This window comes from Hippopotamus amphibius, chromosome 9 (assembly GCF_030028045.1).
Source record: "Hippopotamus amphibius kiboko isolate mHipAmp2 chromosome 9, mHipAmp2.hap2, whole genome shotgun sequence".
Lineage (NCBI taxonomy): Eukaryota > Metazoa > Chordata > Mammalia > Artiodactyla > Hippopotamidae > Hippopotamus > Hippopotamus amphibius.
This window is the reverse complement of record NC_080194.1, coordinates 119,917,647-119,935,198: the sequence shown is the minus strand read 5'-3', so window position 1 is coordinate 119,935,198 and position 17,552 is coordinate 119,917,647. Positions and strand designations below refer to the sequence as shown.

The window sequence follows — 17,552 nt, the reverse complement described above, 5'->3', positions numbered from 1 at the left end:
AACTAAGCCAATGTGCCACAACTATTGAGCCTGCGCTCTAGAGCCCATGAGCCACAACTACTGAGCTCATGTGCCACAACTATTGAAGCCCACGTGCCTAGGGCCCGTGTTCCACAACAAGAGAAGCCACTACAATGAGGAGCCTGTGCACCACAATGAAGAGTAGCCCCCGCTCGCAGCAACTAGTGAAAGCCCGTGTGCAGCAACGAAGACCCAACACAGCCAATAAGTAAAATAAATAAATAAATAAATAAATTTATTAAAAAAAAAAGAAATAGTTCTGATACATATTACATAGTGGATGAACCTTGAAAACATTATGCTAAGTGAAATAAGCCAGACACAAAAGGACAAACATTGTATGATTACATTTATATGAGTTATCTACAACAGGCAAATTCATAGACACAGAAAGAATCCATAGATTGCTGCGGGTTGGGGGGAAGGGAGGAATGTGTTATTACTTAATGGTTACAGAGTTTCTGTTTGGGGTCATGAAAAAGTTTTGGAAAAGATAGTGGCAATGTTTATATAACACCGTGAATATAATTAATGTCACTGAATTGTTGTACACTTAAAAACAGTCAAAATGGCAAATTTTACGTTATATAGACTTTACCACAATTAAAAAAATTAGTAATGTAATACCAAAAGCCACTGAACTATGCACTTTAAATCGGTGAATTGTATGGTATGTGAATTATATCTCAATAAAAATGTTTAAAAAAAAGACTATTTTACAGAAATATTAGTAATAAGACAATCAAATTAAATCTTCCTTCTTGTCAATTCTTTTAGCATCTTGGAGTTGTTTAAATTAAAAATTATTCAAGCAGCTCTTTGAGAAAGATGGTGAGCTAAGAAGCCTCGAACTCTTGTTCTTCCACTGTAGCAATTTCTAGTAAAACAAACAAACAAACAAAAACAAACAACACACCAGACTAGCTAAAATAGTTTCGTATAGAAATTGGTCAAGGTCTGCAACAATCAAGTGAATGCCCAGTCAAAAAATGCCACACACAAACTGGTAGGAAATTTTGTGGTGTTTTTATCTTAACCCCACCACACTCTCTGGAACAGTACAATGAGTTTGTGGAAAGCTACCTAATTACTGGTTCCTCTTTTGGGATGAAAGGAAAAGAGTAGAATTTTTTCAACATTTAGGCCTATCAGGGAGCTGTGTAAAGGGCTGATTTTGGTTTTACCTGACTCAGAGCTCAAGTGAGAACAGTGGCTAGTTTGGATATCGTGTTAGAGGTTGCTGAAAGCAGTGATAGATGCCAAGGTATGAAAACTGCAGGGGAACTTCAGACATCAGGCACCAGGGACAAGAGATTATGGGCATCTCAATACAGTAGAACATCTAAGGCCTGCAAAAGGAACAAAGGTAAAATTTATAGGGAAATTAAGACATTTAAAAGCAGCCATATTTAGTGTGAAGTTGGAGGAAAAACATATGCACAGGCCCAGGGGAGATATATACCCAGAAAAGGTCTGAGAAGAATTAAGCATTCATGCCAGACAAATTAGTAAAGGTCTCTTTCTACCAAGATGCAGTCTGCAAAGACTAGAAGAGTGACTTTTTTCAAATGCCCAATTTTCAAAAAATAAAAAATAAAAAGCATAAGTCATACAAATAAACAGAACACACTCCATTCTAAGGAAAAAAATAAATCTCCAGAAACCAACCCTAAAGAAACACAAGTTTTGGATTTATGGGACAAAGACTGTAAAGTAATTGTCTTAAATATACTTTAAAAAGTAAAGGAAACATGGATAAAAAACTAAAGTAAATGAAGAAGACAATATATGGTAAGAATATCAAGAAAGCTAGAAATTATAAAAATGAATGAAACAAAAATTCTAGAGCTGAAAAATATAAAAACTGAATTGAAAACTTCGCTATAGCAGTTCAGCAGCAGACTTGGGCAGAAAGAAGAAAGAATCAGCAAATGTGAGATATGTTATTTGAAATTATTGTCTGAGGAGCAAAAAGAGAAAAAACATGAAGAAGAGTGAACAGATTCTAAGGGACTTATGGTACATTATAAAACAGACCAACCTACACATTATGGGAATCCTAGAAGGCAAAAAAGAGAAAGGGACAGAGAACTTACTTGAAGAAATAAAGCTGAAAGCTTTCCAAATTTGAAGAAAAACTTGAATATGCTAACACAAGAAGCTCAATAGACTCCATGTAGACAACCAGAGAGAGATCCACAATGAGACACATTATAATCAAACTGTTGAAAGACCATCTTGAAAGCAGCAAGAAAAACGAAAAAAGCATCTCAACATGTACAAGAGATCCATAATGACATTATCAGAAAATTTCTCAGCTAAAACCTTGTAGGCCAGAAGACAGTGGGATGATATGTTTGAAAGCATAAAAGGGTCAACTAAGAATTCTATATTTAGGGAGAAATTAAGATATTCACAGATAAAAGCTGAGGGAGTTCATTACCACAAAACCTGCCCTACAAGAAAATTTAAAGGTTTTTTTCAAAGTGACATTGGAGAGTAACTCAAGGCCATATGAAAATATAAAAAATCTACAGTCAAGCTAAATACATGGATAAAAGTAAAAACCAGTATTACAATTTTGGCTTATAACTATTTTATGGGATTTAAAAGACAAAAGAATAAAAAGTAACTATAAACCTGTCAGTGGGTACACAATAGGTGAAGATGTAATTTGTGACATCAATAACAAAGGGGACAGAAGTGGACTTTTTTATGTAACTGCTGTTAAACTGGTATCATTTTAATATAGATGATTATAACTTTAGAATGTTATATGTAATGCTCATGGTAAACAGAAGGAAAATATCTATAGAGTATACGCAAAAGGAAATGAGGAGGGAATTGAAAGTGTCACTGCAAAAAATCAACTAAACACAAAGAATATCAGTGATGGAGGAAATAAGGGTAAAAAGATGTGTAGAAAAAATAACAAAGTAAAAGGAATCTTTCATTATTAGCAATTACTGGTTAAATGTAAATAGATTACATTTCTGAATTAAAAGACACAGATTGTGAGATTAGATTAAAACAAAAGCAAAAACAAGGTCTAACCATATGCTGTCTACATGACACTCATTTCAGATCTAAGGCAACACATATGTTGAAAGTGAGAATGAAAAAGACACTCCATGCAAATAGTAACCAAAAGAGAGCCAGATGACTATACTAATATCAAACAAAATAGACTCTAAATCAAAAAGTGTTACAAGACACAAAGAGGACGTTATCTATAAAAGTGAAGCTATAATAATTGTAAACATATATGCACCAAATATCCTATATATATGAGGCAAACATTGACAGACTGAAGGGAGAAATAAACAGCTATAAAATAATAATAGGAAACTTCAATACCACATTTTTAATAGTAAATAGAACACCCAGACAGAAGATCAACAAGAAATGAGAGGACATGAACAATGTCATAGACAAATTAGACCTAACAGACATAAAAGAACATTTCTCCCAACAAACAGCAGAATACATATTTTTCTTGCATGCATGAGAAAGATTCTTTAGAATAGACCATATGCTAGGCCACAAAATAAGTCTTAATAAACTAAAAAATTGAAATCACACAAAATATACTTTCTGATCACAACTGAATGAAATGAGATAAGAATAGCAGAAAGAAAACTGGAAAATAATATGTGGAAATGTAAAAAACACTGTTCAACCATCATTAGTTCAAATAAGAAATAGCAAGGGAAATTGGAAAATAATTTGAGACAAATAAAAATGAAAATATATTAAGGAGTGTGGTGAAAGCAGTGTTTAAATGTTTACATTAAAAAGAAGAAGAAAGCTGTCAAAGCAACAACCTAACTTTACACCTTAAAAAACTAGAAAAAGAATAACTAAATCCAAAGCTAGCAGGAAGAAGGAATAATAAAGACTGAGGCAGATATAAACAAAATAGAGAATACAAAAACAATAGAGAAAATCAGCAAAATTGAGTTGGTTGTTTGAAAAGATCAATATATTTGAGAAAACTTTACATAGAATGACAAGGAAAAAAGAGAGGACTCAAATTACTAAATCAGAAATGAAAGACGAAAAACTATTACTAATTTTACATAAATAAGAATTGTAAAGTGCACTATGAACAATTTTATGCCAAAAAAATAGGAGAACCTAGATGAAATGGACAAAATCCAAGAAATGCACAACCTACCTAAACTGAATCATGAAGAAATACCAAATCAAATAAAGGGAGGGAATATGGGGATATGTGTATAAAAACAGATGATTGAACCTGGTGTACCCCCCAAAAAATTAAAAAAATAAATAAGTAAAACTTACAAATGATAAGTAAATTGAATCAATAATGGAAAAACTCCCAATGAAGAGCAGTCAGGACCAGATGACTTCATGGGTGAATTCTACCAAATATTTAAAGAAGAATTAATACCAACCTTTCTCAACCTCTTCTAAAATATTATAAAGGAGAGAACACTTCCAAACTCATTCAATAAGGCCAGCATTACCTTGACACTAAAGCCAAAGACATTATAAGGAAAATTAAAGACCAATATCCCTAATGAGTATCAATGCAAAAATCATTAACAAAATACTATCAAACAATGCAACAGCACATTAAAAAGATTATACACAATGACCAAGTGGGATTTATTCCTAGAATGGAAGGATGGTTGAACACATGAAAATCAGTCCATGTAATATACCACATTAACAGTATGAAGGAAAAAAAAAAAGCCCCACGTGATCATTTTAATTGATGCAGGAAAAACATTTCACAAAATGATAATTGTTTTTATGGTAAAAAACACTCAACAAACCAGAAGGAAATTACCTAAACATAATAAATACATTTATATAGAAAGTCCACAACTAAAATAATGCTCAGTATTGAAGCACTGAAAACTTTTCCTCAAAGATCAGGAACAATATGAAGATGCCTGCTTTTACACTTCTATTCAACATAATACTGAAAGTCCTAGCTACAGAATTTAAGCAAGAAAAAGGAAAAAAAAAAAGGCATCCAAATTGGAAAGCAAGAAGTTCAAATCACCTCTCTTCTCAGACAACATGATCTTATAAACAAAGTACCCTAAATTTGCCACAAAGAGACTAAGAGTTTACAAATTCAGAAAAGTTGCAGGATACAAGATCAGCACACAAGAATTAATTGCATTTCTATATATAACAGTGAACAATCCAAAAACAAAATTAAGAAAACAATTTCATTTATAATAATGTCAAAAGAATAAAATACTTAAGAATAAAATTAACCAAGGAAGTGAAAGACTTGTATAATGACAAACTTTGCTGAAAGAAATTAGACACAAATAAATGAAAAGACATTCTGTATTCATAGATCAGCAGACAATATTGTTAAGATGTCAATGCTTCCCCTAAAATATTCAGATTCAGTGCGATCCCTATCAAAATCCCAATTATTCAGAGGAAAAAGGGGAATAGAAAACTCTGTCCTAAAATTTTTATCGTATCTCAAGAGACCTGAACAGAAAATCTGTTTGAAATTGAGATATGATTGACAAATGAAATTTTGTGAGTTTAAGGTAGACAATGTGATGATTTGATATATGTACATATTGCCACATGACTGCCACAAAAGTTTAGTTAATACATCCATAACCTCAAAGAGTTACAATTTTTCCTTCTGTGGTGATAACTTTAAAGATCTGCTCTGCAAATTTCAAGTATACAACACACTATTGTTAATTATATAGTCACCATGCTGTGAATTAGATTCCAGAACTTATAATGGGAAATTTGTACCCTTTGACCAATATCTCCCCATCTTCCCCACCTCCCAGCCCCAGAACCAGGAAACTACCATCTGTCTCTCCCTCTGTCTCTCGTGATAGATGATAGATAGATAGAGAGAGAGGGATATCTTTATTCATTAATCTGTTGATATACAATTAGGTTGTTTCCATGTTTTGGCTATTATTAATAATGCTGTGGGGGAAATAGGGGGTGCAGATATCTCTTCAAGATGGTGATTTTATTTTCTTTGGATATATACTCAGAAGTGGACTGGTTGGACCACATGATAGTTCCCTTTTTAATTGTTTGAGGAACTTCCATAATGTCTTACATGGTGGCTATACCACTTTATGTTCCTACCAATGGTGTACAAATGTTCTCTTTTCTCCACATTCGTGCCAGCACTTATCTCTTGTCTGTTATATCTCTTGTCTTTTATGCTGTTCGAACAGATGTGAGGTGATAGGTTACTGTGGTTTTGATTTGCATCTCCCTAATGACAAGTGATGTTGAGCACCTTTTCATATCCCTATTGGCCATGTGTATGTATTCTTTGGAACACTGTCTGTTTAGGTCCTTTGCCTATTTTCAAACTGGATTAGTATTATTTTTCTATTGAGTTGTATGAATTCCTTTTATATTTTGGATATTAGCCCTTTATCAGATATATAGTTTGTAAATAGTTTCTCCCATTCGTTAGATTGCTTTTTCATTTTGTTGGTTGTTTCCTTTGCTGTATAGGAGCTTTTTAGTTTTGTGTAGTCCCACTTGTTTATTTTTGGTTTTGTTGCTTGTGATTTTGGTGTCATATCCAAAGTACCAATACAAAGAAGAATGTTGAGGAGGTTTATCCCAATGTTTTCTTCTAGGCATTTTACACCTTCAGGACTTACTTTTAAATCTTTAATCCATTTTGAGTTAATTTTGTGAATGGTGTAAAATAGGGGTCCAGATTCATTCTGCATGTGGATATCCAGTTTTCCCAACACCATTTATTGAAGAGACTGTCTTTCCCCCATTGAATATTCTTGGCTCCCTTTTCAAATATTACTTGAACATATATTCATGGGTTTATACCTTTATGAAGCATTTAAGTTTTCAACCTTTCATCCCTGATGAGTATGGTGCTGTCTTGGGTTAATGTTATATGGCCTTTATTATGTGGTAGTATATTCCTTCTACCCAATTTGTTGAGAATTTCATCATGAAAGGATGTTGTATTTTGTTAAATGTTTAGCCCTTGACAAGTGCTATGAGGGGTACTCAGTGGTTGTAAGGGCTATTGGAGTCCTAAGTGATGCCTCCAGTTCCAGTAACTAGGGACCAGGGCAGCCAGCAATGGTGTCCAGAGCATACACTTGGCTGTAGGTGCCACCTGCAAGTGCCTATATAGTGAAGGCCAATTGTGGACACATGCAGAGTGATGGTGGCCAGGGCAGGTAGCAAGGGATAGGAACAACTATGAGGTCACTGGAACCTGTGGAGTCCCTAGCTGTCAGCATGTTCTCTTACAGTGGCACACCTCTCACCCTGGTTATGCACCCTGCAATGGAAGTTGGTGACAGGGGTTGGGTTAGGGGCATGCAGGTGCACTGCTGGAGTGACTAGCTACAAGTGGGCTTGGTGGTACTGGCCAGTGACAGAAGGCAGGGCCTGACCAAGTCAACAAGAAGCTGAAAGGGGCCTTGGCTGTCCATGTGTTCACCCTTGATTGCACACTACCTGCTCCCTTTGCGTGGGCATTGCAGTGGGGGCCAATGATAAGAGTGAGGCTGGTGGCATGTAGATGTGCAACTGGAGGGGCTAGCTCTGAGCAAGAGCATGGAGATGAGCATCAGCCAAAGGGTCCTCAGCTAGAGTCTTACACTCATGCATCTGTAGAAGCTGGAGCAGACTACCCGCATGGCTTTGCAGCTCTGGTGGGGTTGGGGAAGGTTTCATATAGCTGGTATCTTACACTTGCACAATAGCAGAGAAGACCTTGGATGGCTAGTGATGTGGGATGGGGCTCCAGCAAGGCAGGGTGGGGTGGGAAGGACTGATGTGATTATCATTAGTGAATGCAAATATCATTTGCAAATGTGTGGAGATCTGCAGGGGGTTGAGGGGGGCTATGTTGGCTGTTGAATTGTCAGTGGTGAAAGCTGCTGTATTTTCTGCAGAGCAGGTCTCTGAACCACAGTGGCTTTTGATGCATGTACTTTTCCTCCTTCTCCCTAGCCTGCTGAATAAGTCTCAGCTTTGCTGGATCTGGGTGGAGTGAAACTGAAGTGCAACTTTCATGCAGTACCCTACAAGGCTGGAGAAGCTGGTCCCTCATCCTACTCTTCCTTTCCTGCTAAGAGGAACTCTTTCTAGCTGGAAAGTTCCTTTTTGCTGCTGCATAATATCAGCTTGGGGATGGGATAATGCAGGCAAAATGAAATTTTCTTTCCTCTCTTCTTGTGTGATTATTCTCAGATTTTTTCCCATGGTGTTCCTAAAACTTTGTAAGTGGGCTTTATAGGTCTCTTGGAGCTGTTTTTATCCATGGATAACTATTCTAGGTGTTGATCTTTGCGGAGGGACAGGGAAGCTGGATTCTCCTATGTTGCTTTTTTTTTTTCTGATACTCTGCCTTTATCCCTGAACAAAACGTTCACTGTATATAGAGTTCTTAGTTAACAGTTTTTCTTCCCCCTTCATCTCTTTAAAGGTATTATCCCATTCATTTCTGGGCTCCACAGAAGTTTGTGATCATTCATATTGTTGTTCCACTGAAAGTATTGTCATTTTTCTTTGATATTTTTTAGGAGCTGCCCTTTATATTTGCTTTTCAGTACTTAGATTATGATATTCTTAAATATGGTCTTTTAATCTTTATCATACATGGGAATTAATAAGATTTTTTTTTAAAAAAAGCATATTTGTCTTTCATCAAGTTCAAGAAATTATCACACATTATTTTTTGAAAGATATTTACTGTTCCATTCTAGCTCTCTCTTTTTTTTAGAAGCCCAGTTACACGTGTATTAGGTTTTTTATTTGTCCAACAGGTTCCCAGGACCCTAATTTATTTAAAAATTTTTTCTTTCTATGCTTTGTTAATTATGTTGGTCTGTCTTTAAGGTTGTTGTATCTCTCCTTTGTTATCTCCATTCCTCTAAGATCATCCAGTGACAGTTTTTCTTTTTTTCACATACGTATTACTTTCTTTAGTCCTAGAATTTCCAAATTTTTCATCTAATATTTGCTATATTTTTATGTATTACAAACATTTATTTCATCATTGAGGATATTTACAGCTGTTTTAAAATCCTAGTGTGCTAATTCCAACATTTGGATAATCTTAGGGTTGGTTTTTGTTGATTTCCTTTTCTTTCAACAGTGGTTCATTTTCCCCCTGGATCTTTATATATTGAGTAATTTTGGCTTATAGTCTGGACATTAGAAATGATAATTTGTAGCTATTCAAGAGTATCTAATACTTCTCCCTTTTAGCAAGCCATCAAGTTTGTTCAGTGCAAAAGACAGATTCCATTACTGGGTGGCAGTATTAGTCTTAGTTTAAATCTTTTTTCCTTAGCTCACCTGATTCATACATGTAAGATTCTATCGTTTGAGCAGAGATTTGGGCAAATTTTAAGTTTCCTATTTCTGAGTTTGGCTTTCTAGGATTCTGGCCACAGATTCCTCAAAATTTGTCCTTTGGTTCCCAGGCTAAAAAGAGTACATGTCTTTCACAGGCACCTGAACCACCCCATGTACGTGTTGACTAAGCTCTGCCCCAGGATAAAAGTAGCAAAATGGAAACTTTATCCTGTATAACTTCCCTCTTCAAAGCATCAACTACTTTCTAACGTCTGAATGCTTCTCTTCACTCTAGGGTGCTATCAAGTTTTGTACTTTGAGTTTACAGCTGTTATCTGCAGATAGGTCAGTCTGATAGAAACTTACTTGGCCACTAATTACACTGTGTTAAAAATATGTGCTGAATGTTTGCAATATTTTGGAATATGTTGACATTTGCTTTATTGCCTAATATATGGTAATTTTGGTAAATGTTTCATATATCCCCCCCTCCAAAAAAGAATTATGGAATTTCTGGATGACAAATTCTGTGTGTCTCAATTGTGTTATTATATTTGTTCTATTCTACTGATTTCTTTCTTTTTCTTTTTTTGGTATCTGGTCTGCCCAGTACTGAAATGTGCATTAGAATCTGTCATCATGATTTGGGTGTATGTCTTCACCTTTAATTCTATGTTTTTGATTTGTGTATTTTGTCTCTATGTTATTAGGTTCTTAGAAATTTGAATTGCTATGCTTTCTAAATGATATGGATTCTTTTATCATTTTGAAAAATTTCTCTTTATTCTAGCACATACATATATACACTACCAACTGTAAAATAGATAGTCAGTGGGAAGTTGTTGTATAACAAAGGAAGTCCAACTCGAGGATGGAAGATGCCTTAGAGGACTGGGGCGGGGAGGGTGGGGTGGACTCGAGAGGGGGGAGTCAAGGAAGGGAGGGAATATGGGGATATGTGTATAAAAACAGATGATTGAACTTGGTGTACCCCCAAAAAATAAAAAATAAAAAAATAAAATTTTTAAATGACATTATCAAAGTTACTCCAGCTTTCATTTTTGTTGGTGTTTGCATAATGTATTTCTCCAATTTTTTATTTTCAATGGAAATTTATTTCTTTAATGTTGTATTTAAAGACAAAGTGTCTCCTTTAAATTGCTGATAGCTGACTTCATTGAAATTTAGTCTGGTGATTTTTACTATGAAATTAGAGTATTATAAGTGTTAAATAACATTTAATGTAATGACTGATATGTTTGAATTCATATCTACCATACTATTGTTTTCTGTTTGCCCTGCCTGATATTTGTGCTTTATCCTCTACTACATTATTCCAATTTTCTCTCTATTTTCTTTTCATTTTCACTCTTTCACTACCCTTTCAGTGTTTACCCCAAGATTACAACATGTATCCTTAACTTACTAGAGTCTACTATAAATTAGTACTTTTATCATTTCCCAGACACTGCAAATATCTTGGAGCACTTTAGTGCCAATTTGCATTCCCACCAACAGTACACTAGAGTTTCCTTTTCTCCACATGTATCTTTTTAAAATAGAGTTTTCATCTTTTCTTTATATATGCCTAGGAGTTGATTTGCTGGATCATATGGCAGCTCTATTTTTAGTTTTTTAGGGAACCTCTTTACTGTATTCCATAGTGGCTTCATCAATTTACCTTCCCACCAACAGTGTAAGAGGGTTCCCTTTTTCCACACCCTCTCCAGCATTTATTATTTGTAGACTTTTTGATGAATAAAATTCTTGAATTAAATGGTCAAAGTGTGTCAGAGTTCTTGTGAGATACTGGAAATGGAAAAAAAATATCAGGCAAGTAAAATTATTGGCTTCCCCCTCTCTAAAATATATAGTAAGTGATCTGTATTGCATGCTGAACCCATGACCAGTATTATTTTCTCATTCCAGGTGGTCTGGAGGACTATTTGATGAATAATCAAGAATGCATTATTGCATTTTCCATTGAGGTTAACGGCGATCAAAAGACAGTTACCTTTTGGTTCAACGATGAGGCATATCATTCATCATCTTTATCACTGGCTGTATTAGACAATATTCTTTTTATGTCACTTTCTGGCCCTGATGCTTCCATTACAGTCACCAACAAACCTCAGCCTAAATATGGTTCTGCTGGTAAATCTGATAAACCGTATGTATGCTTTTTTATTGGACTTGAGCTTTAAGCTTTAAATAGATCCCTTCTTCCCTATCTGACCATTTTTTTAAATTAAAAGTTCATCTTTAAAGTTAATTAAAATAGCAAAATAATGAATAATAAATATAATTTATAATAAATAAAAAGTTAATTAAAAGTTATTGTTAGAAAGTAGTATGTCCCAATTTGTTTTACCAACATGTCCTCTTTATTCATTCTTTTGTAGAAAAATGATGGGAGTGCATGTAGCCTTAAATTTGTTTTTTGGTGTGAGTATTTTCATCAGTGGCTTTTGTCTCCTAACAGTGACTGAGAGAGTCACTAAGGCAAAGCACATTCAGTTTCTGAGTGGGGTTTATGCCCTTAATTTCTGGCTCTCTGCTCTGGCGTGGGACTTCCTCATCTTCTTCATTTCCTGCTGCTTACTGCTGGTGAGTGTTAAAGTATTTTAAGAGCTCATTCTCTGATAAACAACCAAGAGATATTTATTTGGCTAATATTAACTTAAATCTAAGTCTCTCAAGAAAGATAAAAACTCTTTGGCTCATGTCAGAGAGTACTTTGTGGAATGTGTCTTGTAGCAAAAATTTTCTCTTTTATATTATTTTTTTAAATAAAATGTTATCATCTGCTGAAACATAAATGTGTTTCTTGCTCTGGCTTCTGATATGTTTGCTCTCCTATTTGTACTCACTCCAAAGCTTCTACAATAATTGAAGGATACAACCTGCACAGTAGAAGACCAGTGACACATTAAACAAAGACAAATACTTTAGAAATATTTTCCTTCTGCTCCTGGTGTTTTCCCATCTTGTTATCTGTTGTGATTACTTGTATATAAGAGATGCTCATGCTCAGCTTTTGCAGTTTCCGTCAAGAGATTTTTAAATTTTATCTCATCAACCATGCAGATTTTATGTTCTGTGAGTTTTTGAATAGTTGAATGTTGAATAGATAATGAAGAGCTATTGAAACTTTTATTACTAAAAGCAAAGTCAGGAGAATTTTTGGTCTGTTTATGCTTGTTACTTTCCTCTCCTTTATTATATCTGGTGTCTTCTCCACAGCCCCACTTCTATTCTATGGGAAGGCCAATGAGACAATGCTGTAAAAGTTAAAGAAAAACCTGTTTGTTTCTTTTAAATGAGATGTATGGCTTGGAAGCCAGTTTCACTGGCTCCCTTGGCCATTAGAAGACTTATTATCATTGTCCCTGGAGCTGTAGAGTTGGAATGTTGTAACTTTTGGTTCTGAGGAAGACCTAGGATCCTACAAAAGCTAGAAAGATGAAAGGGATTAGAGGCAGAATATGGTATGGAGAGCTCCAGGGTAGAAGGAAACGTCATGTTCTTTCTCTTTGTCATATGCAATCCTGTAGCCAAGGAGCTCAATGCTACCTTCCTCTCACAGCTTACCAGACAGCCACTTAGCAAAGTAAGGGCAAAATACCAACTTTGCGAGGACACTAATTATTTCTGTCACCACATGAACTAACTGGGGGTGTTAATGCAGATATTGCCTCATCCTCCATGATTTCCCTCCTCCATTCTCTACTGACACCCTATGCATACATTGTGAAAACTCTAAAACTTAATTCTTTATTTTTAAATTTTTCTAATTGCTTTAGCTGCATGCCACAGCTGTGATATATTGTTTTATAAATCACTAATTTCCAAATATTTTCCAATTTCTAAAATACCTTTGAACTGTGAGGTTTTCTAGAAATGTATGATTTGATTTCTAAGCAGTTTGAAAATGTATTCATAGCTTAATACCACTTTTCTCAGAGATCATATGAATGATTTCAATCATTTGAAATATGTTGAGTAGTATTTTATAATCCAAAATGTGGTAAATTTTGATAAACATTTTATGTATATTTGGCAAGAAAATATGCTTGTGGTTAACAAGGGGGAGAGGTAAAGGGTGAAGGAAAAGTTAAGGGTTTAACAGATACAAACTACTACTCATAAAAGAGATAAGCAAAAAGGATATACCGTATAGCACAGGGAATTATAGCCATTATCTTATAATAACCTATAATGGAGTACAATCTGCAAAAATACTGGATCACTCTGCTGTACACTTGAAACTAACATAATATTGTAAATCAACTGTACTTCAATAATAAAGAATGTGTCTCCTGCTATTATTGAGGGCATTACTCTATATATGTCATTGTCAGTTTTGCTCATTGAGCTGCTCATCTCACTATTGTTACTGACATTTTGCCTACTTATTTTTCTTTTCTGTAACATTTTGATATAGTTTGAAACTTTGCTTCATATAATTTGCTTTATGGAATTTATATATTGATATGTGCATATGTATTTAGAATTGTATTTTCCTGATGGATTGATCCCTTTATCACTGTGTCATTTTCTCCTTTTAGCTCTACTGATACTTTTAGCCTTAAAATATACTTTTTCTGGTAATATTTCTGGTAATAATATAGCTCCTTTGATTATTGTTTTCTTGGTATATGTTTTTCTCTCTTTTTACATTCAGATTTTCTGGGTCTTTATATTTAAAATATTTCTTGCAAATCATTTATGGTTCCTGTTAGTTTTTTCCAGGCTGGCAATCTAGCTTTATTATTGGTGTATTCAAAGAATTGCTGATATATTTGAGTTTATAGCATCATCTTATTCTTTTCCTATTTGATTGATCTGTTTTATTTCCTCTTTCTCCTTTTTTTCTGCTCTCTATTTTTTTAATTAATTATTTTATTTATTTATTTATTTATTGGCTGTGTTGGGTCTTCATTGCTGCATGCAGGCTTTCTCTCTTTGCAGCGAGTGGGGGCTACTCTTCATTGCAGTGCGTGGGCTTCTCATGGTGGCTTCTCTTATCATGGAGCATGGGCTCTAGGCATGTGGGCTTCAATATTTGTGGCACATGGGCTCAGTAGTTGTGGCTTGTGGGCTCTAGAGTGCAGGCTCCGTAGTTGTGGCACTCAGGCTTAGTTGCTCCACAGCATGTGGGATCTTCCCAGACCAGGGTTCGAACCCATATCCCCTGCATTGGCAGGTGGATTCTTAACCACTGTGCCACCATGGAAGCCCTCTGCTCTCTATTAAGTTGTGTCAATGCTTCTTTTAATGACTGTCCTAAAGATTAACATGCATATTTGATTAATTACTGTCAGTGCAAGTTATTGCTTTTACTGCTTCCCTGACAGTGATAAAATCTTATAGCCTTATGATTTCAATGGCTCCCTCTGACTTTTGACATTATTATGATAAGACATTTTAATTTCTACATATACAAGAGCTATTATTACTGTTTTTTACAGTAAATAGTCATGATTATTCACACAGTTTTTGATTGCTCTTCATTTTTATTCTGCAGTTGTATCTGGCATCATTTTTCTCATCCTAGAGAACTTCCTATGATAGTCTCTTTGGGAAAGTTTTGATGGCAAAAAAAAAAAAAAGAACTTACAGATTTTATTTGTATGGAAATTATTTCATTTTCTCTACTTTTGAAGAATATTTTGCTAAAATTTCCCCTCCTACAGTTAAGTAATAGCATTCCATTGTCTTATGGCTTGCTTACATCATTTTTCAAGAAGTCAGTTTTCAGTATTTTTACTACTCCTTGGGAAGTAATATGCTTTTTTCCCACTGGTTTTTAAGAAGATTTCTCATTTTTACGTAGGTTTTTTAGCATTATTACTATTCAATATATTTATTACTATGTTAGGTTTCTTTGCCTTTACCCTATTTGGGGTATTCAGAGCTTCCTGAATCTGAAGGTTGGTGAGGGAAAACTGGTTGAAATAACTTTATACAACCTCCGGGAAATTGTCCTAGATATATAGCAACTAGGGGAATGCCCAAACAAAGAAAAGTCACATTCAAAGTCATAGAAAATTTTGTTGCATTTTAACTGGCCCTTGACCCAGCCACTTCCTCTGGCAGTACCATCTTGGTGTAGAGGAGATGGCAGTCCAGTGGCCAGTTATCTCCCTTGAAGTGAAGGAAGTAGAGCATACTTTATTTGCAACCTTTTGACCTGATGCAAAAAAGAATTGGTCTCTCTTTTGCCTAACTTAGATCTCAAATGGGGAAAAGCAGTGGCAGCCCCTGTTGTCAGACCTTCAGGAGTACCACAGACCTGCAAAAGCCTAAGAAGAAATTGTGTGTTGAAACATATAATAGACCATCTAAGGCTCCAGGAAGAAGCTGGTGTAAGGCCCTGGGAAATTAAGTTAGTCAAAAGTAAATCTATATGAGAATTAGTAGCTTCCTAGAAATGGTTCAGGGATTACAAATGGGCCACATGAATTCTTGGGAACCATGCAAGCTATGGGTTCCTGTTGCATTAATGTTTCCATTACCATAGCATTACTGCTTAAGTCTCTGGTATGGATTAATAAACTATTAATAGTGTTTAAAAAAGTAGATCTATATGTAGGGAAATTTAGATTGAAACATACAGGGCAAGGCAATGCACATGCTCATAAAGACATGAGAAGTCTAATCTTGATAGAATAAGAATGATTCCTAGTCTCAGAGTAAACCCAGATAATTGGTGATGAACTGCACTGACACAGAGCCAGTGTGCAAAGATCGGGAGAGGTAGATAATTTCTTAAATACTCAATTTTTAACAACAACAACAACAACAACAACAAAATAATAAGGCATTAAAATAAAGAAGAAAACTGATCCACTTAAATTAAATAAAATGGCAGCAATCATCCCAAGGAAACATAGAAACTGGAACTACTAGACAAACTTTAAAACAACTGTCCTACATAGAGAACAGATTTGTGGTTACCAAAGGGGAGGGGTGGGGGAGGGATGGACTGGGAGTTTGGGGTTAGCAGATGCAAATTGTTATATATAGAATGAATAAATAACGAAGTCCTACTGTATAGCACAAGGAACTATATTCAATATCCTGTAATAAACCATAATGGAAAAGAATATAAAGAAGAATATATATGTGTGTATAACTGAATCACTTTGCTGTACAGCGGAAATTAACACAACATTGTAAACCAACTATACTTCAATTTAAAAAAAAAGCTGTCTTAAATATGCTTAAAGAGCTAAAGGAAAACACAGACGGAGAACCAAAGGAAATTAGGAAAATGATATATGAACAAAATGAGAATATCAACAAAGAGATAGGAATTGTAAAAATAAACCAAACAGAAATCCTGGAGCTAAAAAATACAAACTGTTTGAGAACTCCCTAAAGGAGTTCAACAGAAGATTGAGCAGGCAGAAGAAAGAATCAGCAAGTTTGAAGATAGAAAATTGAAATTATCAAGTCTGAAGAGCAGAAGGAAAAAATAATGAAGTAAAACAGGGCCTCAGAGAATTGTGGCACTCCCACAGTTGGATCAATTACACATTATGGGAGTCCCAGGTAGAAAAGAGAGAAAGAAAAGGGGAAGAGATATTATTTGAAGAAATAATGGCTGTAAACTTACCAAATTTGATGAAGGACATGAATCTAAAAACCCAAGACTCTCAACAAACTCTATGTAATAAATAACTAAAAAGACTCATACTGAGAAACATGATAATTAAGCTGCTGAAATTCAAAGACAAAGAGAGGATATTCCAAGTGAGAAGTAACTCCCTGTGTGCAAGGAATCCTCAATAATATTAATAAATAATATTACTAATCAATTTCTTGGTAGAAACCTTAGAGGCCAGAAAACAGTGGGATGATATATTGAAAATTTTGAAAGAAAAAAATTATCACTGGAGAATTCTAGATCCAGCAAAACTGTTTTTCAAAAACAAAGAAGAAATTAAGACATTTTCAGATAAATGAAAACTAAGGGAAATGCTAAACAGATTCCTTCAGATTAAAATGAAAGAATGCTGCACAGTAACTCAAAGCCAGATGAGGACATAAAGATCTTCAGTATATGTAAATACATATGAAAATATAAAAGCCAGTTGTCTTTGCTATAACAAAATACCATAGACTTGGTGGCTTAAATGACAGAAATTTATTTCCTCATAGTTTTGAAGACTGGGAACTCCAAGATCAAGGTACTGGTT

General features: G+C 34.8%; 1 protein-coding gene across 1 annotated transcript in view; it reads left to right on the top strand.

Annotated features, from left to right (window-relative positions):
- LOC130861025 (phospholipid-transporting ATPase ABCA3-like) overlaps positions 1 to 17,552 on the top strand; it is a 216,268-nt gene that overhangs the window by 132,746 nt on the left and 65,970 nt on the right. The window contains exons 19-20 of the mRNA XM_057749529.1: positions 11,278 to 11,518; positions 11,751 to 11,955. Coding sequence (XP_057605512.1) covers positions 11,278 to 11,518; positions 11,751 to 11,955 — 446 coding nt within the window. The remainder of the gene's footprint in view (positions 1 to 11,277; positions 11,519 to 11,750; positions 11,956 to 17,552) is intronic.